The sequence below is a fragment of the Phalacrocorax carbo genome, chromosome 4 (genome assembly GCF_963921805.1).
Source record: "Phalacrocorax carbo chromosome 4, bPhaCar2.1, whole genome shotgun sequence".
In the NCBI taxonomy this organism is placed as follows: domain Eukaryota; kingdom Metazoa; phylum Chordata; class Aves; order Suliformes; family Phalacrocoracidae; genus Phalacrocorax; species Phalacrocorax carbo.
Window position 1 is genome coordinate 12,796,216 of NC_087516.1, and position 16,099 is coordinate 12,812,314.

Consider the following 16,099-nt stretch of genomic DNA (forward strand, 5'->3'; position numbering starts at 1 on the left):
ATTCAACTACCTCACTTCTTCACAAACTGCCCCAGCATTTCCTTACTCCACTTGTATGTAATATCAGAAAAACACCAATGCTTACCTGGAATCTGATATTTATGTTATATATGTGAACAAATTTACCGCTGACATGTAATACTACACATTTCAAACTGTGAATCATAACCATCAGTCCCTTACATGATAATTATGATTTTGTATTTCACTTCAAACACGAAATGATTCTTTGCTCCCAGTAGTCTGAGCACATTCTGTAGGGGAGCAGCTGTCTGCAAACATTAATCAAGTAGTCTGCTATGGACATCTATCTTCTCTACCTCCTATGGATCCCTTCATTGTTAAATATTCGATGCAGTTCACCTGGGTGTGTATTAATGAAGAGACATCTTCTAACAGGACATACAAAACCAAAACCAAACCAAAGCAAACCTGTTTGCTCATGTGCAGGAGCCTCCAGTCAAAGGCCATCTGAAAACTTGCCTACCTCCTCAATCTGCCCCTCTCATAATCTCTGAATACAAAGTTTATCCAAAAGGTGACAAGTTCCCAGTTTATATTGATGGATTTCTAGTAAATCACATTACTGGTTTAAGGGCACTGCCTTGCTTAGAAGGCAAGTCAAAAGCAAGCAAACATTTTTTGCTGAGTAGCTTAAAATGGTATTAACTCCTGTCAATGTGGTTACTGAAAGAAACAAAACTATGGTGTGATTCATACAAGCTAAAAATATGTCTGATTATGACTGATTCATGTTTCAGGCCTTGCCTTCTTTGCATCTTTGAAAGACACACCAACGGTTCAGCCAATGCCCTACATAACCAATATGTGCTGCTACTTATTTACTCTCTGTGTTTAAAAGCTTTTTAACAGAAACAATTTTCCTGCCACCTTTATCCAAACAGCATCTCAGGAGTGGTTTGTCATTGCCGTGGGTTGACCTTGGCTGGCCAGCAGGTGCCCAGCAAGCCACTCTATTGCTACCTTTTCTTAACAGGATAGGGTGAGAAAATAAGATTAAAAGCTTGTGGATCTAGATAAGGACTTTGCTCGCTAATTACTGTCACAGGCAAGACAGACTCAACTTGGGAAAGATTAATTTAATTTGTTTCCAATTAGTAATAGAGTAGGACACTGGGAAACCAACCCCAAAACAAATAAAAAAAACCCACAACCCTTCTCCTCAGGCTCATCTTCACTCCTTGACTCTTCTATCTCTTCCCCACCAGCAGTGCAGGGGGACAGGGAATGGGGGTTGTGGTCAGCTCATCACACATTGTCTCTGATGCTCCTTCCTCCTCAGGGGGAGGACTCCTCACACTCTTCCCCAGCTGCAGCGTGGGTCCCTTTCGTGGGGTGCAGTCCTTTGGGAACAGACTGCTCCAGTGTGGGTACCCCGGGGGGTCACAAGTCCTGCCAGCAAACCTGCTCCAGCGTGGGCTCCTCTCTCCATGGGACCAAAAGTCTGTCAGGAACCTGCTCCAGCACAGGCTTTCAACGGGGTCACAGCTTCCTTCGGGCACATCCACATGCTCTGGCATGGGGTCCTCCATGGGACACAGGTGGATATCTGCTCCACCATTACTCTCCATGGGCTGCAGGGGGATATCTGCTCCTCCATTAACCTCCATGGGCTGCAGGGGGACAGCCTGCCTCACCATGGTCTTCACAGGAATCTCTGCTCTGGCACCTGGAGCACCTCCTTCCCTTCCTTCTTCACAGACTTTGGTGTACGCAGGGCTGTTTCACATTTTTCTCACTCCTCTCTCACAGCTGCTGTTGTGCAGCTTTTTTATCCTTTTTTCAATACATTACCAAAGAGGTGCCACTAGCATCACTCATGGGTTTAGCTTTGGCCAGCTGTGGGTCTGTCTTGGAGGTGGCTGGACCTGCCTCTGTCCGCCATGGGAGTGGCTCCCAGTCTCTTCTCACAGAAGCCCTGGACACCCCTGCTACCAAACCTTGTCACATAAACCCTGTACAGTCATACACATCACCACACAGACAGAAATAGAAACAAATACCATCCCAAGTAATGGAGTCAAACATAAGAATGAGTGCCCACACAGATTCTTGGCTTCCCACACAAGAGCCTTTTCACACAAAATTCGATGTTAAAGGCTGAATGAAATCCCCTTTGCATTTCTCTCTCCTTTTCAGAGCATAACATCTCTGAATTCCCCCCTTTCACCTGACACTTGAATAGCCAGGAACTCGCTACACTTGACACTGAGATGGCTGTGATTGATTGCTCGTGTGGGATTTCATGATGAGAACAGAACTTTAGTCCCCTGAGAACAACTGCTCTACCTAAATAAACTAATCATTTTTATATGTTCTCACCTCTCACAAAAATAGAGAACCTATAGCTAAAAATAAGAGTAAGAGATACCCGCAGCATAGGATCCACACGTTCTGCGAGAATAAAGCATTTCTAAGGCTCTAGACACAGTCATAAAGAAAATGTGCTGGGCCTAATTCTCTGGTAATTACTGATTCATGACTTACTGTCCTGGGGTATATTTGTGCTGGTGTAGACAGCTGATTCACAATCTATTCTTTGCTTATGTATTACTAAGCTCTATTCTGAGAAATCAAAAGGAACTTAACTGGTACATAAGCCTTGGGGACTGAGAAGAATAGCAGCAGAGCTGGAGGAATCCTGAACTGCACTATTCTCTTCTTCTCAGTGATTACCACATAATACACCATTCTCTTTTTAAAATGGGCACCAATTACATACCATGTGATGTGTGGGTGTTTAACGTTTGGCTGGGATAGGTCATAAAATTCTATTCCTAAAGAAATCACTCTGCATTCCCTTCTAAAAATACACCAAGAACTGGAAAAAAGTACTTATAAATGTTGGGTAATATAACATCCCTAATCAGAAATCATCACATTAGTGCAACACTGTAAGGCCAGTTGCAGTTTATATCCAGCAGTAAAACTGGTCACGGCAATCAAAGTTTCTTGATTTTAAACACAAGAATTTGCTCAAAATTAAAACTATTCAAAATAAAAAAAAAGGGGGGGATTTGAATCTTCCTAGCTAGTATTTAAACAGAAATAAAAGATTTATTTTCTAAATGTTGTTACAAAATAAAATTTTTTGTTTTGAATAAATGTGACTTAGTATTTCAATTTATTAAGTTAATTTCAAACCCACATTTCAAGATTTTGCTTTTAAAAAGTTTGTTTAATTTTTTATGAACAATGTCAGAGCATTTATTTTCAGTATTTCCAGTATTTTCTGAAGGTTTTTTCCTATAATTAGATTTTTTTTAATGTCACTTTGAATGAGAAAACAATCAAAGAAAAATGAAATTTCTAGAATGCATGTTTTGCAACCACCTTTACATCTATCTGCAGCCTTACAGCACTTCTGTTTTTGGAATGGAATGGAATATCTTCAGTTGGAAGGCACCTACCAATGACCATCTCGTCCAACTCCTTGACTGCCTCAGGGCTGACCAGAAGTTAAAGCATGTTATTAAGGGCATTGTCCCAATGCCTGTTAAACACTGACAGGCTTGGGGCATCAACCACTTTTCTAGGAAGCCTGTTTTGCCTCCTAAGATGCTAAGAAGACAAACTGCTATGAAGGATTAGTCAACTTTCCTTTCCAAATGAATAAATGAAACAAATTAGGAAAACAGCTGTGAAAGGGTAAGAAAATGCCACACCATATCACAGATGGGAAGAAAATATTCTGTGCTCCTGAAATAGAGATATTAGTATACACTTTCCACTGATACCAATAATCTTTCCATTAGTTCCACTATCATGAAAGACCAAATTCCATACATTAAATGAAAAGCACTTGAGCAAATAGAGCCTAGAAGATTATTTTAATTTATTGCTTATAAACCTAAAGTATAAGATCTGAACATGAATAGTTTAAAATACTCAGTCCCTACTGACCTTCCTTTAATATAAATACATAAGACTTTCCATTAAATTAATTGTATTTAATTTTTCATTGAGTAAAAAAAAAAATAAATGCTTCTTCAGGAAATGCATGAAGATCTGGCTGCTCCTAGAGCCACAGGAAAAAAAATTATACAAAGCACAGGAAAATATTATGACTGATATTATTTGTAGTTATCAGGCTGAAATGAAAATCTTAGGATATATTATCAACCTCAGTGGCAAAGCTCTGACCTTTGATTTGACTGAAATCAAGGAAGAAACATCTGCTAAAGATCTGTCCAGTGAAATGTTCTTGGCACAACCAGCCAGTATCAGCAAGACATATGCCCTCATTTATAGTGAGACGTACAATTACTTTGAATTGATTTCACCTATCTTTAACATGTCAGATGTTACATATTGCCAAGAAGAAAATACTGGACTCAGTGTCCTAACAGTCAAGGTATGACAAAGACCACATTCTTACATCTGTTGAAAACTACACAAATACTTGTTTCTATCTAGCACTTATAACTCAGGTGATGAAGGCCATAAAGTAATGGTAAGTTTCCCATAATGACAGAGTAACTCCCACAGGGAGACCCTCACATCCAGCCCTCCGCTCACAGCAGATTCTTTGTATATCACAATGTCCCATATGATATTAGAAGTAAAATACATTTATATATCTTTATTTTTATGGAAGTTTAAGAGAAGGATCATTTGGTACTGATGAGGCACTATTCTGCTCCCAAATCCTTGCTGTTGCTGGCTGATACAGTTCTTGAGACAAATCAGAATGGTCTGTATAGAGAAAAAAAGGAAAACAAAAACCTAGAAAATATTTCTAATGGTTATAACTGTACCAACTCTTAGTATTTATTATTCTTATCTGACAGGAATGTGACATTAATGAACAACCATAACTTTGAAGTACTACATGGAAGTTATTCCTCTTGAAGATCTAGACACTTCCCTGATTGTGTCTGAATGATATAAGGAAACATAAGGATTCTGAAACACAGCAAAATATAAACTTAATGTTAAACAAGCACTTGCTGGCTTTAATTCTTACATACAAAAAACATTGACAGATGGTTTGAGTCAGAGCAAAACTGACAGATATTTCAGTGGTATGCTACATTTTTCATAACTTAAGAGTGTTAAATATACCTAGACCCAGATAAGGGAAACATCATTAAACAAGTCTGCAAGAGAGAGGCTTCCACTGTTGATACCTGTTAGTGACTTTGATGGCTTTCTGACCTAAAACATTTGAAAAAGTTATTTTTTTAAAGAGAGAGTGCCACACGCCCTCCTGATTTACACCCTGTATAATCTTGCTAATGAAAAATCAGTTGTAAGGCAGACATGACATTTCTGACCCACTGTGTTATTTCTGAATGATTATACCCTTTCACATTGTGGTTAAGAGACCTGTAAAGTGTATTGTCTATGAAACTCCAGCTGCTGTGTAGAAATAAGTTCTTCAATAAGGCTATATTTTGCAGGAGTAAGCAAGCAGAAAGTGTCAGGCTAATTCAAGTGTTTAAGCAGAAAAGGCTGAGACTAACTGGAGTAAATCAGATGGCTGTTACTACAAAACAGCTCCATGCTGGTTTACTAAAAGTATGGACAGTTAAGTAGTTTGCAGATTGAAAAAGAGGCACCTGGAAGTATGAAGGAACTCCCTTGATATGGCCAGGGATAAATACCAACAGGTCAGCAGAGCAGGTTAGGTCTTATGCTCCCAGATCTTCCAAACAGGGTTTAACCTGTTCATGTGTCCCTGCCCTAGGTCACATGCCCCCCCAGCCAGGTGCAGCAGCAGCACACATGCCAGCACACCTTTGGACGCACCCAGCTATGTCTTAGGCCAGTGGCCAACATATCTGTCGGCACCATAACAGCTCTGTATGCTTTGTAACCTTTACACTGGCAGTTTAAGCAGATTCGGGTTTTGGTTTTCCCCGAGTGTCGCTAAGATAAGTATCTATTTCAACTCAAGAGAAAAGCAACTACCTGAAGAACAAGGAGGATCACAGCATGAATGCCAAACAAATCTCAAATCTTGCAACCAAGATCAGGTAAATCCATTTCAATGCTGGCAACACCACTAGCAAACCACAAAATATTGCTGAAAGCCAGATATTGCTCCATAGACATATGGATAATTGTAAATGACACAGATCAGAGTCCTTCTAGAACTAAAATCAAAAGTCATTTAGGGAATGGAAATGTCTACCATGTTATGACTAATCCTGTAACAAAAAATACCAATTATTGGTAATCACAGAATCACAGAACAGTAGGGGTTGGAAGGGACCTCTGGAGATCATCTTGTCCAACCCCTTGAGCAGGCACACCCAGAGCAGGGGGCACAGGAACGTGTCCAGGTGGGGTTTGAATGTCTCCAGGGAAGGGACTCCACAGCCTCTCTGGGCAGCCTGTGCCACTGCTCTGGCACCCGCACAGGAAAGGAGTTTTTTCTCATATTGAGGTGGAACTTCCTACGTTCCAACTTGTGCCCGTTGCCCCTTGGCCTGCTGTTGGGCACCACTGAAAAGAGCCTAGTCCCATCATCCTGACACCCACCCTTTAGATATTTATAGGTATTGATGAAATTCCCTCTCAGTCTTCTCTTCTCCAGGCTGAACAAACCCAGGTCTTTCAGCCTTTCCTCATAAGGGAGATGCTCCAGTCCCCTGATCATCTTGGTAGCTAACAATACAGTTATGCACAGTCCATACTTACACACTGAAGTAAACAGAAATCAGATAAATGTTGAGTGTACAAATTGACCATTTAAAAATGCTAATTCGGTTAAAAAACTATCAAAAGGTTAATTTTGGTGTAAAAGAAGTTATACACTTTTCAATTTATTTTAAGTTGTATAAAAACAGGCATTGACTTATTCTTCAAACATTTTGTCAACCTGCTTAAATCACTTCTTAAACATTTTGAGAGACTGCAAAGTATTTGAGCTGAAAATGAAATAATTTTATTTACGTGTACTTGATAAAGTCATACTTTCATATGGTGATATTTTGCACCAGTTTCCTTGATAGTGTAAGTTTATATATGGCTCCAGTTAATAGGTCTGATTCAACCTCTTTTAAAAAAATGTTATAGATTTTTCTCTGCAAAAAGAGTGCTCTCCTTTCATAAGGTCAATTTCACCAGTAAAACAAAGAGCAATTTCATTGGACGCTACAGCTCGCTCTAAATCTTGGGCTCCGTAGATCCAGACCTATAATCTTTATATGTGCTGACACTGGCATGCGTATGAATTTACAATAGTGGACACAGCAACAATGACATACTCAATCTGCAAAACACACCACGGTTCATACTGTCCCCATCAGTACACTGGAAATATCTTTCTTGATTAGAATGACATACATTGGCTGTTCATTTTTTTTCTACAATAACAGAGTTCTTACCAAAACATATGATCTTTTGAAACTCGTTCCTGAAGAAGGATCCATTTTTTCCCCAAGTCAATGGATACATAAGCCTACAAAAGAAAAAAAAAACATTAAAATTAGATGATAGGAAACTGTTAATGATATACACCTTCAAAGACAGGTCCAATGTCTATTAAAATGACAGATTGCACACCAATTTAGAAAAAAAAAAATCATTACCAGGAACTCTCTGCAATGTTTTTCAGAGTAATAACCTTTCATAGAGAAAATATTTTAAAATATAATCTATAAAGAACCAGATACAGTGGCAATGTGTTCTTGTTTACCATGAAAACAATTCACAGTTCCTTTTGGGTCAGATTATTTTTCACCTCAGCATGGTTACACAAGAGGGATGGTAAAAGGACACTTTTGTTCTCCTTCTTCCCATTCATTGACCAAACAAGCACAAATGTTCCCTTTATGCTTCAGGCCTTAATTCCATCAAAAATACTTAAGCCAGGAAGTCAATGGCTTTAAAACTCTGCTAAAATAAGACCAAAAGGTATTAGAGAAATGCTTAAGAGATTTGATAAGGAGAGATGCATTTAAGGGCTTGCTTCATGAATACCCATTTGTGATGTGTGAGAAATGGTCACTCAGCAGAGGCTGAAGATGGCCTAAAGGAGAAGGACTCCAGCTCCACCTTCCCTCTGAACAGTTCACCCCAGCTATAAAAGCAAATGCTAATGAGATGGATGGATGTCAAGAGTGCAGATGAAAGCTGTTTTCCCCAGAATAAAGAGGGATATAAAATAGCTAATCAGAAATCTCCCTGCTTCAGCATTTGCCTTCATAATGCGTTTTCTCTAGTTAAAAGAGGAAATATCTGTTAGGCTTTTAAAAAGACAGATTTAAAGCCCCCTGCTGTCTGTATGCATTTCTTATTTGATCCAATTTACATATGATGGGTTTTCTCTTAATATCTCTAATAGGGAAAAAAAGGCAAGTAAAACTGCTCTTCTCTGATGTGGGAATAAGTCACCAGTTCAGTCACTGTTTCTTCTGGGGAAATGTGTCATATAAGGACTAGTAAGAAATGGTTTGTTTTAAAATGACAGACTCAATGACAAATGGAAAAAAACCCAAAATACCACAACAAAAACCAAAAACACAACCCACCAAAACCCAACCGAAACAAACAAGCCCAAGATTAAGTATTATGTTTTACTCCAGAAAACCAGCAATATTAATATGTAAAGGCTGAGGTAACTTATCTCAGCATAAACCCTCTGGACAAATGTACTAAAATGTGAATTAGAGATAAAACAGTATTTCCCAGTTACTTTGCATTTCACAGTGACTGGGCTTTGTTCCACTACGTACTCAATTAAAGCAGGGAGACCACAGTTCAGGTAAGAAACTACAATCAGGACTCAGATTGCTTATTTCCCATCACCCAGACAATAAACAGAAATGATCAGGGATCAAAGGTCTTCAACCACAGACTTAAATACTTTAATGATGGGGTTGCAGAGTCAGGCTCCCGATTTGCCTGCTAACTTTCTGATCTTAGTTTTATCACATGGGTTAGGGTTTGCTGCAACCAGTGTATTTTATAGCATATAGATTAGAGCAACCTCATGGGAGGGGGTGATGTGGTTTTAAATGGGCTAGATGTGCAGGATGGACAACTTAAGCCTCTTCTTCAAACACCTGACAGCACAGGCATTACAGAAAAGATAACCATTGGTTTGATCATCTTTCTAAAAGGGTGCACTCTGCTCAGCTAGTTACCTGCCTCAGCAGACTGCTATAAATCTGGAAGAGATGGTCATTTAAGGCACTGCCCTAACCTTGGTGTCCAAGCTGCTAAAAAATGCCAAGAATTCAGAGGTTCCTGGCAAGAGGGAAAAGAGCTATTCAGGATAAGGGACAACACTGGCACATGAACAATGGGATATAATTTTGTCATGGATGAATTTCAGAAGAAAAAGAGAGAAGATTCCCGCCATTAGAACAGTGATGCCTGTGCAATATAGGCCAAAAAAGGCCAAACCAAACCCAGCCCTCCCACACCAAACCCAAACTACCTCCCCTCATGCACATTTAAGATTGAAGGCTGTGAGCTTATGGGGAACAGTTTGATTTAGTGTAGGGGGAAGCCCTTCCAATCTTACTGTAAGGGCAAGTGAAGTAGGACTGATTAGACACATTCAAACTGAGAGGAATTTTTATCTGATGCACTATTTGAAAAAAAATAAAAAATAATGTGTTACTAACTTATACACACATTCAGCTTCCTTTAATTAAAAAAAATGACCCGTATGTGTTTTGGTTTTTTAACAGGTACATGTGATGAAACTACTAAATGAGATTAGATATGAGGTGAAAACAGTTATATTAGAGGACAGCTAAAATCTCTGGCTTCAGCAAACACATCTAATAGATGTTATAGTTCTGTTTATTGCCACCCATGCAAGAAATGTATGGAATCACTTTTTAAAAAAACTGAAACCACTTTTCTCAGTTTTGCCATGTTTTCATCCTTTCAGCTTCCATATGAACAATTAAGATCTATTGCATCCCTACTGAGTTTAAAAAAAAAATCTAGAAGCTTTTATATAGACTCGGTGAATAGTGGATTGTTATTCATTATAACTGTGGTAGCCAGAAAAAGAAAGTATAGATTTGAGGCAGTAAATGGATTAATCCAACCACATTGACTGGATTTGCATTAATTTATAGTGTCAGCTAGAGGCTAGAGCTTTATTTAAAGAAAATCTAGGGTTCTGAATGAAAGAACAATGCATATTTTGCAATATAAAATAAGCCTTAAATCAAATCAGAAGTTGTGAGAAAGGCCGTGATGGCCCAGTAGACAGAGAAGCCTGATCACTATTTGTGAAGGACGTGATCCTTATATTCCTTGTATTCTCAAAAGTGCTTTTTTAAGAAATCATTTTAATTACAGGAGGTAACAGCTTTTCCTGAATTTTAGATTGTGTTACATCCTGACACAACTTACTTTCAGTGAAGGTGCAGTTACTTAACACAAAAAGCTAGAGTTAACCATCTCCCTAGGCCAAATTCAGATCAACACTACCTCTCAAGACCATTGATTTTAGAACAGTGACCTGTTTTTATGTGAAGTTGCAATCTTCATGTTCAGCTCTTCCTTTGCCAGCATCACTTCATCTTCCTCTCCCTGCTAGCCCAAATATATCAGAACTTATATAAAATTCAAGCAGGTTACTGACCCAGTTATAATCAAAGGCATCCTTCATTCCTACACATCTTAGGTAGAGATGTAGGATTTGTCCAGCAAGTCTTTACAGTGTCATATTGAAAGCCTATCCTTATCCTTGAAAAGTCTATCAGATTGCCTAACCCTTCCTGCTCGTAATGCAGAGCTATTCTTTACTGAATATTTTTTAGGGTTTTTGTCCAGTCATGTTTTAAACATGGCAAATAATAGTATTACTCTGTTTGGAAGACAATCTGAGTATAAAATATCTGAAAATGTCCCTATCACACAAGATTTGTCAAAAGACAAAGCAAATGCTTCACTTGGTGTTCCTGCCCCTTCCCTTGCCTGGCAAATATTTCTACCCACTTGTTGTGACTGGTCAGCTTCTTCCGTACCCTTCTTTGGGCTCTTAAACTTTCTGCCATTTAGTTTTTCATGACATTTGATCTTCTAACTATGCAAAAAAAGGAATTATGTTTATCATCAGATACAAGAGTCACAGTGAAAAAAGAGCTTTTCATAAGACAGGCTTTTCATAACTTCAGGCTTCCCTGAAGTATTTTGTTTACATAACATGAATTCCACACATTTGTAATTGAGTTAGGATTTCAAATTGAAGCTGCTAAGTAAAATATTTCATGTAATTTGTGACTGAGTTTGGTTTGCTATATTTTTTACTCTAGTTCTATTCTATTTGCAACTGCCTGTAAATGTAAATTGTTTTGGGATCAGCTATTCATTTATATATCCCAGAAAATATCCCAAAGGATGATGACTTGATATAACATTGCTGAAATCAGTGCAGTATTTGGTTGTTGCATGAAAAACTCACTCTGACTACTCTCACCACCGAAATATAAACCTCCTGTGAAGTCTGACAAGGATTAACACAAACCAGAGTTTATCTAATTTCAGTTTATAAGAAGAGTAACAATAGAGGTGAGTCAAGACCACTACTAGGACCAGAATCACAGAAACTTTACAGCTGCAGTTCTGGCACTGTGAAAAAGAGGTGAACTACACACGTACAGACTGTGGGCTCACTCATCAGCGTTTAGCCTAACCCATCCAGAAAAATGACTTCATAAATTAACCAGAAGAAATCTGAAAGCTGGTCAAAATATACAAACCACATGATACAACCCCTGAATCTGAAAGTGGTATAAATACGTAATGAGAGAGAGAATTATTCTACATTTCTACAGATTCAGTGGTTCCCAAGATCCTCTTCTGCTGTACAACTGTGCAGTTTATTTTCTATTACTTTATTTTACATCCCATGAACTGCCTTTGGAGACACTATTTCAGCTTCATTAACTTTCTACTACACTATAAATTACAGAGCAATTGCTTATGGTCACCTTCTAGGGAGGACCACATTTCCAGGATAGTATTTAACTATGTTATGAAGAGGATAAATACTACCAATATCCACATCAACTGAAAATGCCAGGATTGAAATGACTGTAAAAATGAAGATTTGGACATGAATACAATAAATATTTCAATAAGCCTCTCAGAAAACAAATATGGTTCCCTTCTGGACAACTGATTTTTCAAAAAACCCAACACTAATCCACATATCAGAACTCTTTCATATCTCCATAACAAAATAATTCCTAAATTTAAATTTAAAACAAATGTAGTATTTTCAAGCTTTACCTTGCCTTCCTTGGTATAAGCAAGTACTTTATCTTCTTCTTTCGGGTGAAAAAGAAGAGTTTCCACAAAGAAAGTAATGGGTTGTTTCTGGAAAGTGGCTCCTTCATCCGTGCTTATGAAAAGGCTTTGGTCACGGTCATTATGGGAAGAACTTACAAGAATTATCTAAAAGACAAAATCGACAACATATATTCAGAAGACTGTTTATATCAGACAACACAGCCTTACTTTTCTTCTGTAAATGTCAGATTTTGTACATATGTTACTTATCAACATTTGGTGGACAAGAACCTCAAAAGCATCTAAGAGATAAGGACTGCAAGACCCTATTAATCTTTCCTGACCAAACCGGTGAATGTTAAGTTCTATAATTTCTCTTGCAAATCACACCAAATTAATCACACTCCTCATCTCTACTCAGAATGACTGCCTTGGATTTTGGTGCTCAAGCAAGGTTCATTATGTCACATGAGAAAATCTTCAGACAATCCAAAAAATGATTAATACTAGTAATGACTCATTTTAACATCTCCATATAAATACTTCACTTTATCTAGTGAGGCTACCTTTATAAATACTGAATGTAAAAATAATCACTGTTACAGTTGTATCAGCAGAATGATCCAGGAGAAAGAACTAGTTTATAATATTTCTCCATTGCTTTACCATTCTCCTCCTGCTGACACATTTTGGATAAAATGGCAGTTCACTTTGATGCAGAAAAATATACCAATCAATTACTTGCATTTCCTTCTCAAGTCCAGATAATGCCTTGACTCAAACATAGTAATAGCTTGAGCTGTCTCCTTGTGTGAACTTCATGTCAGCTACAAAGAAATTCTCCCCATGCAATTTAATTAGAATTTCACTCTTTTCAACTCCTTCACCCTTTCCAGTTGGCCTGCACATTATAGGGTGGTTCTAAAAATGCGGTGTGAGGATGCATTTTCATTGTCTTTCCAGACCAAACATGCTCAGATTGCATTCAAAAAAATACCCTTTATCAACTGATAGCCTACAAACAAAGCATGGATTTTCAAAGCCCAGCTGGGCTCTTTTTGGCTCACACTTCAAAAACAATTTAAAAAAAAGAAAAAAAAATCCTGAATTCAAAATGTATTTAGAACGTTCAGCAAATGATGCAGAAGACACCACAGAATCCTGACCACTGTGATACAGTGACTGTAAATTGCTTACAGAAATACATGGCAACAAGGTATGCAAACCAAATTACAATACAGTGAAGGAAATACATTAGACAAAACTACTATTTTTATGTTCTCACTTTTTTAGAGTAAAGCTGAAGTTAAAAATTTGAAATTTCTGATTTATTACACAGATACGACAGTTGGACTGAGCTTTTATTGCAACGGGTCTTAGGGGAAAAACTATAAATACAACATTTGTAGATGCTCTAATATGACAGGTTACTTAAGCATATGCACTTTTACTTGAAGCACACACAAAGTTGCACTAATTTCTACACAGCTTTCATATACCTAAAATGGGGCACATATTGGAGTACATTGTTGAACAAGAAAAAGAATTGCACATAATTCAGGGTCCATAGTCCACCGCTGAAACTCCACACTAAAGAACATATTAAGCCAAACATACTTCTATTAGCTGTGTGACTAGGTCAGTAAGAAGAGCAAGATAATAGCCTTTCTATGATCTTGTATTTTTCTAATGATATACTTTACCCAAGAGGAGGAAATCGGGTAATTTTAATGGGAAAGTCTCTATAAATGACACCTTCACAAATGCCATCTTTTATTCCTACTGTATCCAATGGCTTCCTGTCTCTTGGTAAACTCTCCAAACAGTATCTCTTTAATTTATTACTACATACATTCCAAGTATGCTGCTGGTGGCCTAGATATAGCATTCAATTAATCTCGCCACACACTCATTTGGCAAGTTTTCCGCAGCCCACACCAATCTAATATTGAATGTGTTGTCACTTGCTGCCCTGTCCCTTCACTTGCATCACATGGTGAAAAAGCATTTAGGGCCAGCACAGAGAGTTGTACTTTACCATGCTACCGTGTGCAACTCAGGCTCCAAGCATCTAGTTTTTCTTGGAAATAAATGAATTCTAATAAACTAATGATAGTTATGCCCATGCTGAGCAAGCTACATAGCACTCAATCCTGTTGGTTCCTGACCAGATCACACAAAGAAGGACCAGGTCCTGTGCTAAAGCGAATTCCACTAGCAAGTCTGCAGTGTGAGCTCCACAATTCCTCCTGAAACTTGTGTCCAGGCACATCCTCGCATTTTAACGCAAGCACAAGGCTGGTCCTGAGACTCATGCTTAGCGTGCAGTGTGTGCAAGTCCTTCCACACCATATCACTAGAAGCAGTTTGGCAGTGAAGTCCATATAGAAAGCTTAATATCTTTGTATACAGTCTTCTAGTCCAAATAACAATTTCCATAAATATCATTATTATTTTCATTTTCTCCTGTTAGCATTTTTAAAAATGAATACAATGAAGACAACAAATAAGTACGGCATATACTCCAGGAAAGGCACAAACTGCTCGTGAACAAAATGATAATATCTGGACTACAGGACTGTTGTCTTGCTTTCTTTTTCTGGCACAATAAATCTTACACTTCCAAAAATACCAAAATATTGACTTCAAAATAATAAAGGATTAGATTTATAAATTTGGGAGTGGTTTTCACTGTTAATGAGCCTTGAGTATAGGCACATCTAAGTTTCATAATGAGGACCCAAGGGCAGCTTGCAGACAACATCATTCTAGAAACTGAAGTCTTAAGAAAAATGCAAATATGCTGTGATATTTGCTAAAGCTGTGCTTCAGAGTTAAATCTATCAGAAAAAAAAATAGCCTGAAGATTGTAGACATCTAAGTGTATATGGCAGAGTCCCTTACTATAGTTTTACCCCCCCACACATCATAATTCAGTTAATGAAACATTTTTTAATTTCACTCAGTATTCTGATTTATATTTCAATAGTTTAAACTGATCATTATGCGCCAGGCATACAGATTTGCTTCCCACAGCTAACACACTGAGTGCTCAGACTTGCCTGCTGGCTAACACTACTTGCTGAAGAAAATATTCCAGCGTAAATACTGTACCCACATTAAATGCTTTCCATAACAAGTTTTATTTACTTTGTAAGTGGAACAAATAGCAAAACCTTCCTGCTAACAACAGATGAAGGGATGCAACTGGGACATAGTATCTGGAGAGCTGACTAACAGTGATCACTGAGGATTTTAATTCAAAATAAACAACTTGCTTGAATAATTGTATATCCAAAAACTAGAACAGATTTTAATCACATCTAAATTTCACTTAAGCTTCTTTTAAACAACTTTTTACAGAGCATTTCTCCCTCTTGTGAGAATCTTCTAATATTTTTTAGTAAATTGTAACTTTAGATTGTGCTGTTAATCCCTGACCCCACTTCTTAAACTCCCATCAGCTAAATAAGCCACAATAACACATATGTATACATTCAGATCAGATGTAAATCTACAATTTCCAATAGTTAAGTGGAGGCAAAAGAATATTTTAAGGAGATGAACTATCCCAATCCCATGGATTGTAAAGAAAATAAGTGGAAATAGGATATGGTGTAGATCAACAGGGAGGAAAGCAAAAAATATTTCTAATAAAAATGAGGAATACTACACCATGCCAACATATGAATTAAAGCATTCCAAAAATAAAGAAAAGCTATGCTTTTTCTTGTTCCAGGAAAAGTTAGTGAGGCAGGAGGTAATAGAAAAGCCAAATAAATCTGAAAAGAACATAATCAAATCCATTTATTTAATCAATCTTTCTTTCAGGATTCATTGGCCAACGTGCATGTCTAACCATTCCCTC

At 37.7% G+C, this 16,099-nt stretch overlaps 1 protein-coding gene across 3 annotated transcripts in view; it reads right to left on the reverse strand.

The window, feature by feature from the left end:
• Positions 1 to 16,099, reverse strand: part of SORCS2 (sortilin related VPS10 domain containing receptor 2) — a 596,570-nt gene that overhangs the window by 114,083 nt on the left and 466,388 nt on the right. For all 3 annotated transcript variants that reach the window (XM_064449081.1, XM_064449080.1, XM_064449079.1), the window contains exons 4-5: positions 12,232 to 12,396; positions 7,356 to 7,429 (exon numbers count right to left, since the gene is read on the reverse strand). In XM_064449081.1, coding sequence (XP_064305151.1) covers positions 7,356 to 7,429; positions 12,232 to 12,396 — 239 coding nt within the window. The remainder of the gene's footprint in view (positions 1 to 7,355; positions 7,430 to 12,231; positions 12,397 to 16,099) is intronic.